The 8,360-nt window shown below is 38.9% G+C and overlaps 2 protein-coding genes across 5 annotated transcripts in view; both read left to right on the top strand.

The window, feature by feature from the left end:
- The window catches only part of faf1 (Fas (TNFRSF6) associated factor 1), a 1,021,784-nt gene that overhangs the window by 373,158 nt on the left and 640,266 nt on the right, over positions 1-8,360 (top strand). The gene's annotated exons all lie outside the window — the stretch shown is intronic.
- zfr2 (zinc finger RNA binding protein 2) overlaps positions 1-8,360 on the top strand; it is a 30,120-nt gene that overhangs the window by 19,133 nt on the left and 2,627 nt on the right. For all 4 annotated transcript variants that reach the window (XM_046048832.1, XM_046048834.1, XM_046048833.1 and 1 more), the window contains exons 11-17: positions 728-854; positions 982-1,190; positions 1,872-2,040; positions 3,274-3,448; positions 6,037-6,125; positions 6,803-6,898; positions 7,345-7,456. In XM_046048832.1, coding sequence (XP_045904788.1) covers positions 728-854; positions 982-1,190; positions 1,872-2,040; positions 3,274-3,448; positions 6,037-6,125; positions 6,803-6,898; positions 7,345-7,456 — 977 coding nt within the window. The remainder of the gene's footprint in view (positions 1-727; positions 855-981; positions 1,191-1,871; positions 2,041-3,273; positions 3,449-6,036; positions 6,126-6,802; positions 6,899-7,344; positions 7,457-8,360) is intronic.

Below are 8,360 nucleotides of genomic sequence, written 5' to 3' on the forward strand. Positions count from 1 at the left end.
ACAACACTGTGGAAAGGATCCCTACAGAGATGATCCTTTTGAAAGAGTATGATCCTTTTTGTTTAACCAGAAACATACTATATCGCTCTCAAAGCCACCAGACTGCATTGATCAAAACAGAAATTTTACATTGCAGAACATGGGAGTTGCTAGTATACCTCTGCCTCAGTTAGATTGTTTGTGTTTTTTTGTGTTATTGTAGGACTTGTTGTTTTAAAGGCATAAAAACACCCAAAAACACAAACTAACTGATCTTTGGCAGTGGTAGACCACAGAGGGCAATATAGTGACAACCTGAGTCAGTCACTGGTTACAAACAAGCACTTTAGTACTTTGACGGGGCTCAATTGCTCGCAAGGATTACGCTGCAGTCCTGTCTTGCTGCTGCCAGCAGCAGTGCTCTCACTAAATACTGGACCATTTTAAAAAAACAAATTGTCCCAATTAGTCATGTAGACACACAAACATGGGAAAATAGGTTTGAGGTTGAAAAATACAGAAGTTACCCTTTAATTGTTGTCATATGAGGAAATGCTTATTTTGTAACCCTTCAGTGCTTTTGACACAAAAAATCTGTATAATAATTCTTTGATATGATCAGTACATTGTAGTAAATATTTTGATCAAGTGCTTTTTTATTGGCGCTGTGTACTTTTAATGACAGCCATAATATTGAGAATAAATGAGTTTTAATGAATGACATTAAAAACCTTCCCCTCTCCTGCAGGCGATATGAGGAGGACATGTACTGGAGGAGGATGGAGGAGGAGCAGATGTATTGGGGGGAGCAGAGACGCAGAATGACTCCCCCACCGCTGATGAGCCGCCCTGGTATGCCAGTACCCCCTCTACTGGTGAGTGTCACAGTTGCAGATCTTTTCTTTGTTTTGTGTAATATTAAACAAAAAAACAGCAACTACAAACAAACATGTTGAAGTCTAAGTGTAATCAACCACTTTACCCCCCCCCCTCTCCCTTAAGACGTGTGTACGTCGGCCAGACTCTCCCGATGACCGTCACATCATGGCTAAACACTCCACCATTTACCCAGTAGAAGAAGAGCTGCAGGCTGTTCAGAGGATTGTCTCCCACTCTGAGAGAGCCCTGAAACTGGTGTCAGACTCCCTGCTGGATAAGGAGATACCAGCTGTTACTACCGCTGCTGCTGCTGAAGGAGGAGATGAAAAAGGGTAATTAAGAGAGATTTCTGGAAGAAAATTGACATTTTTCTCTTGGCAAACAAGGATTAAGATAGTTGAAGCCTAAAAGCAGTTTTATCGTTTTGACCTAACTGAAAAGCTACACAAAGATGCAAAGGTATGAAGCCTTTGATTATAAGGTAGGTTTGTGACATGTGGATATAGGAATTTTTGTAGTATTTCTATTGATGAGTAGGAATACCTGAAAACAGGACTAACAAATACAGACAATAAATATGAAATAAAACCTTTAAAATGAAAGAAGGTCAATAGAATACATTTACGCTTATTAATTTAGCTGATGCTTTTATCCAAAACAACTTACAATTGATATTTTATATCAGAGGTTGCACGCCTCTGCATCAACTAGGGGTTAAGTATCTTGCTTAGGGACACTTGGTGGACATGGTCACAGTGGGGAATTGAACCCGAGTCTCTCACAACAAAGGCATGCATCTTATCCACTGTCCAATACACCTTAAATGAGCCCTTATAAAGTATGTTAAACAGAACCTTGGGAAATGGACAAGTATCACATGTCTCTCAGATGTGTTGTCAGGTAAAAAAGCCAATGATAAATAAAACTATTGAGATTATTATGGTCCGAGTTGCTGCAAAAGAAACTGCTTTAGCTGAATTGTTTGTAAAAGTCTTCTGTTTCTCTCTTGACAGTACTGAGAACTCAGCACGGCTGCTAAAAGGTGTAATGAGGGTGGGCATCCTGGCCAAAGGCCTGCTGCTTCGTGGGGACAGAAATGTCGAGCTCATCCTGCTGACTGCTAAGAAACCTACCATCTCTTTACTGAAGAGCATTGCCAAGCAGCTGCCCAAGGAACTGGAGGTAAGAAAACGTCACCCAATTTAGGAAGCTGCTGGAGGTTGAGGGAGGGAAGAATTGTGGTAAACCCGGAATTCACAACACATTTTAAATTTAAAAGTTTTTATCTATAATGATTACAGGATTTCGAGACATACACCTGCGTATGGTATCTTATAGACAAACTATAAACTAAATCCTGACAAAGAAATGGCAGGAAAAAGGCCTCCTTTGCCAGTTTTAGTAGTAGTTTGTTTATATCACGTTGTCAGATGCAGTAGATTTTTAAAAAGAGGAAATTATTCTTTGTCATCCACTTCCTTATGACTTGTGTCGTAAGAGCTGGATACTGAAAAACTGTATAGATATGTAACAAATCAAATGGGAACAAGAAGTTTTCAGTTGTAAATGCTTTTATTATAGAGACTTTTTAGCAACCAAAATACAAAACCTGAAATATTCCACTACCAGCTCATTTATCATTGGTGAACATGTGTAGCTGCCCCAACACAGCGGTTTGTCCTCCACACAGGTATTAACTGTGAGAGTAAAGTCAGTGTAGGTTCACTCTTTCTGTAGATTAAAAACTTCATGTTTGGTGGTTCAGGACTGACAGCCCTGCCACTCCGTAAAGATGATTTGTGTAAATGTTAGTATAAATTTTGTCTTTTTGTTATTTACTCTTATTGGAGGACTTCCAGGTTTCTACTACGTCAAATACTGTGTGGTTTCTAGCTTTGGGGGAGATTTTCTTTGTTCACAAATGACTGATCCGCCGCTAACCTAAAGAGGAAAAACTTTTTATTTTTTTATTTTATTTTTTTTAACTACCATTTCCATTTAAGGCACCACAAGACAGAGGATTGACACTAAATACAAGGTTGTGATGTGTTGTAATTCCCCACTCTTCCTCCCTCCTGCTTTAGTTGTAATAAGTGTTTAATTAAAGCTTTTGACTGATCTTTAGATTCACTGCCTGGTTATGACACCTGAATCCTACAGAGTGAGATGGGGTCCCACTGCTTTCCTAGACATTACAATTACAAAGATATAATGAATTGTTGAGAAATATTTTTATGGTAATGTTACCAGCCCTGTTTAAATAAGGGAACTGTCTTCAGGAAAAAAAAAATGCACAACCCAGGGTTGAAAGCATAACAGTATTGCCCTGTAACCATGCCAAACAAAGGCTATTCTTTGCCCCTACACCCCTCCTCCTCTGTAGTGAGTAATCCCAAGTGTCCTTTTAACCGGCAGACATTTTCTGAAGATCAGTATGAGGTGCAGGCTCACCCCGAGGAGGCGAACATCGTGATATTTTCAAGCAAGGAGCCCAAAATGCAGGTGACCATTTCTCTCACCTCGCCGCTGATGAGGGAGGACACTGCTGCTGAGAAGGACAAGCAGGCAGGAGGAAAAGCGGCTGAGAAAGGTTAGAGAAGCCAAAGCTTTCAGTACCAGACAACCAAATGTAAGCGATGTATGTAATACACTTATTATATATATATCTCAATATATATATCCCTTGCTCCACCCTTCCACCTTTTAGCAGCCTAAATTACAACACAAAATGAGAGGTGGGACTTTTAAATAAAGCCCACATTCAAGTTTTTTTTTTCTTTAAACCCTCAAATAAGAATGAACTTGCACATTCATTTGTCCCACTCTTTTCATTTCCCCCATTTGTTTGCAGTTACACTTGTCCCCAATTTCTTTATTTCTTTTGCACAACATGGGAATCAAAAGCCGGGCTCTCCGACCTTTCTGTGCCTCTAGGGTGTGTGTTTATCTGGTGAACACATGCTCAGATTAAACCTTTGGGAAGCTAGAATAATAGACTGAAGTGATGATCAGTGTCCAGATAATGCCCAGGGATGAAAATGTTTGAAATGGTGATACTATTTCTTCAAATATCCTTATTTTCAAACTTAAAAATTTGCTTCTTATTGCATTTTGGCCATGATACCTATGAGGGGATTTTGAGGTCCAGCGACTTCCCATTCCTTCGTCTGTCATCCCTGCATCATAATGTGGCATTATCAATGAAAAGGTGTTGGAGTGTCATGTTACCACCTCACAATGATCAGTACTGAAAGAATTATAAGATGACACTCGTAAATCCAGTGTCATTACCTCCCCCAACATGAAACAATGAAGGTAATTTTCAAGATCATTGTGTTGCAAACACTCCTCCGCCTGCTCCAATAACTGTCAATATTTTAATGTGTTTTTTTCCCATTTGGAAAACATGGTAAGAATGTTTTCTGCATCCGTTGTCTTTTATTTATTTATTTTTAATTTTGTTTGGGTTTGTTGATCAGTGCCCCTAATTCTGTATCAGCAGACCTAGGCAAGCCAATGGCTGATCTGAAGACCACACTTGTACACATACCACTAAGAATAGAAACATTAAAGGAACCAGGTTGCCCATGTTTATTAGGCTTTTTATTGGAGGAAAAGCCTCTTGTTAACTGTCATCATAGGGGCTGATGCTATATGAAAACTCCCAACTCTGAGAGGCATGATAAGGATGGATCTTTAATTCTAAGTGGTATGGTAGTGTAGACTTCAAAATGGCTTTGTTTCTGTTATGTATTTCCCCTGTAAGAAAGCTAATGTCCTCTGTTGTTGCTGCAGTTCTAGTGAACATACTGAAAGTGTGGAAAGACCCGAGTCCGCTTATGTGAAATATTACCTCATCGCAGTCATCAATAACCACATTGAATGTTTTGGACAAACCTGTCATTTGTCATTTTTGTGAATGTGTCTTAAATTTGTCCTCAAACTTTTTACTATTTCATAAATCCAACACAGACACAAACATAATTTTGTATTCTCTCATTTTTAGTCCTACTAATCCAGGCTTTGTCATACTGTTTACAATATCTGATTTCACATTAAGTGTTTTGCTTTTTTAAGTTGTCTTAAAATATCTTAGTATCTTTGCTCTTGTGCCTTATCTACTTGAAGTTTCCTTCCTTCCTTCCATTTAAAAAAAGCTGTAGAAAATTAATTTTTGGATCAAAGGTTCATGTGCAAAGTCAAATGCAAAAAAGAAGAAATCCACAACACTCAGTCTGAGTTTATTAAATAAACGTTTCTAAAAGTGTTAATGTGAACATCTTAAAAATTTAACTTTCTTTTCCAAATTTCCCTTGTTTGGACTTGATGGGAGTAGTGTGAAGGAAGCCAAATTTGACATGATTTAGATTTTTTTTTTTAAATTATAAATAGAAATTGTGGAAAAAATGAACTTGAGAAAAGTTACAAGATTTTTAGAGACGAGTGTGATAAGAGTCTGTTATAGCAAGAAGGAAATGGGAGTTATGAGAAGGAAACAGGCTTAAATTAGCTTGATGACGTCTTTTAATGCGTCTTTCTCCTAACACACATTTTGACTTGTCATAGCAGGAAAAATAAAAATAACATTCCAGTTTAAGTTAACACAAATGAACCAGGATGCTCTGAACCACTTCCTTGGCTATGACACACCTAAATGTAATGTAGATATTATCAGTTACACCTATGTTTGATGAGTCAAAATGTCTCTCTAGAGAAAGATGTAGTCAGGCAGATGAGTATTTCGATTAGCCAACAAAACAGTATTTATGTGGTTTAGTCACTTTTAAACTGAATTAAATATAATCTGATCACTCTTTTCTCCTGCCTTAGATTTCCTTCTTTCTTGCATGTGTCTTACACTCCAAACAACACGCTAGTGATTGTACTACTTTCTTGCAATTTTTTTCCTCTCAGAATATGTCTGTGAAACAGAGAAACACACTTGCCTTTTCTCTCATATCTTCCCCTCATCATTTTTCTCACAAACAAACTTGAGTACTTAAGGATTCAAGGAAATGTCTGGTGACATGAGATAAACATGAGAGCCCAGTGTTTTTATAATTTTCCTGAACACCGTCTGTACATCAGCAGTACCAACACTTATTATGCACTGCAGTCATTTGGTTTTTGCGATAGTGCGGCTTTAAGTCATCAGCTAGTACATGTTCTCTCCACCAGATGTGGGTGAAAAGGATCCTCCTGATCTTCTGAATAAGAAGAAATGTCTGGAATACCTGGCTGCTCTCCGTCACGCCAAATGGTTTCAGGTAAATGCATCACAAGAGGTGAATTGGTTACTGGCATGAAATTAAAATACCTTTCAGTCCCTTCAGGATATTATCGTGTGATTACAAGAATATACCTTTTTCAACCGGTTATTTTGAGTTGCAGCAGGAAAACCACAGGGTTGTAGTTACACAGATCAATTGAACGTCAAAATGTCCCTCACAAGTTCTATAGCTTGTGTGAGAGAGAGAGAGAGAAAAAAGAGAATATTGTATTATATTGCAGAAGTGCTTGCTTGTGAAATTTGAATAAACAGTTTTCACTTCCTTTTTGGCAATAAACTGAGAATTCACCAGAACCAATGGAGTTTTCATTGTAAGACATGCAGACATCTAGAGGAGAAAAAACTCCATTGTGGCATTCGATGTTATGCCTATTTAGTTAGTTCTTATGTGGCTGCTTGTTGTGACTTCCCTGTTTAAAAGGTTTCTGTGAAAATATATTTTTATTCAGAATCGCACTTGAAACACAATAACAAAAATAAAAGTGCAAATTTAACAAATATTCCTGGCAGGACTGATTTAAGTTGTTTGATTTAGGTTTTAAAGCTACCCGTTAATTTATATAGTAAACTTTTCTGAAATCCAGTCTGTCTAAAATAAATTCCGTTTGCTTGTTAATTCATGTTGTTGGGGGTTTTTTTTCTTAATCTTTGAAGGCTCGCGCAAACGGGCTGCAGTCCTGTGTGATCGTCATCAGGGTGCTGAGAGATTTATCTCAGCGGGTTCCTACCTGGGGGAAGATGCCTGGCTGGGTAAGCAGCTCCAGCTGTCTGTTATATTCAGATTAGATTTTTTAATTGCCTTATTTTGGTGAGGTGTGAACCTTCTCCTACTGAAGTTTTATAAAATATTCTCACACTCATGCAGCACATGCACTTCCATTGTTGTATGTGTGATTTTGAACTAGTCTCACAGAGCTAGACCAAATCTATCTGCACACTTTTACCGCTGTGTCAGCACTGGAGAAAGGTCTGGATGAACCCGTGATCAGTCTTGTATAGCTAGCTTTTGAGCAGGAGTTCCAACTGAAGTTGTTTTTTGAGGAAATAGGCTTTTATCCACAGCCTACTTCCTGTGAGCCGGACTTAATGTTTGTACTGTTATATCAGTGCTGCTTTAATGCTGATTCATATGTGAGGAAATAGCTCGTGTTGTATGAAGAGTTAAGACATTTTCATGCGTCTGTTTCTCCCTGCAGGCAATGGAGCTGCTGGTGGAGAAAGTGATCAGCAGTGCTACAGGCCCGCTCAGCCCAGGAGAAGCCATGCGCAGAGTGCTGGAGTGCATCTCCACAGGCATCCTGCTACCAGGTCAGACAAACATGTTAATGAGATGTGAATGTGCAGATGACACAGCCATAATTGGTCTTATAAACAACAACAACGACGAAGATAGCAGGAAGCCCAAGAAATCACTTGGTGTGTTAACACCTCCAGCTCAATGAATCGAAAACAAAAGGAGTCATAGATTTCAGGCACAGCCCCCTTTCGAATACTCCCATACACGCTTCAGGAGAATTTATCACTGACTCATTCAGATTTCTTGGCACACAACATCAACAACACACTCAGATTGAACATACAGTGGGTATGGAAAGTATTCAGACCCCTTTAAATTTTTCACTCTTTGTTTTATTGCAGCCATTTTCCAAAAATCAAAAAAGTTCATTTTATTTCTCAGTAATGTACACTCAGCACCCCATCTTGACAGAAAAAAACAGAAATGTAGAAATTTTTGCAAATTTATTAAAAAAGAAAAACTGAAATATCACATGGTCATAAATATTCAGACCCTTTGCTCAGTATTTAGTAGAAGCACCCTTTTGATCTAATATAGCCATGAGTCAAGTTTTTCACATCTGGATTTGGGTATCCTCTGCCATTCCTTCTTGCAGATCCTCTCCAGTTCTGTCAGGTTGGATGGTAAACGTTGGTGGACAGCCATTTTCAGGTCTCTCCAGAGATGCTCAATTGGGTTTAAGTCAGGGCTCTGGCTGGGCCATTCAAGAACAGCCACGGAGTTGTTGTGAAGCCACTCCTTCGTTATTTTAGCGGTGTGCTTAGGGTCATTGTCTTGTTGGAAGGTAAACCTTCGGCCCAGTCTGAGGTCCAGAGCACTCTGGAAAAGGTTTTCGTCCAGGATATCCCTGTACTTGGCCGCATTCATCTTTCCCTCGATTGCAACCAGTCGTCCTGTCCCTGCAGCTGAAAAACA

The sequence above is a fragment of the Micropterus dolomieu genome, linkage group LG05 (genome assembly GCF_021292245.1).
Source record: "Micropterus dolomieu isolate WLL.071019.BEF.003 ecotype Adirondacks linkage group LG05, ASM2129224v1, whole genome shotgun sequence".
Taxonomy (NCBI): domain Eukaryota; kingdom Metazoa; phylum Chordata; class Actinopteri; order Centrarchiformes; family Centrarchidae; genus Micropterus; species Micropterus dolomieu.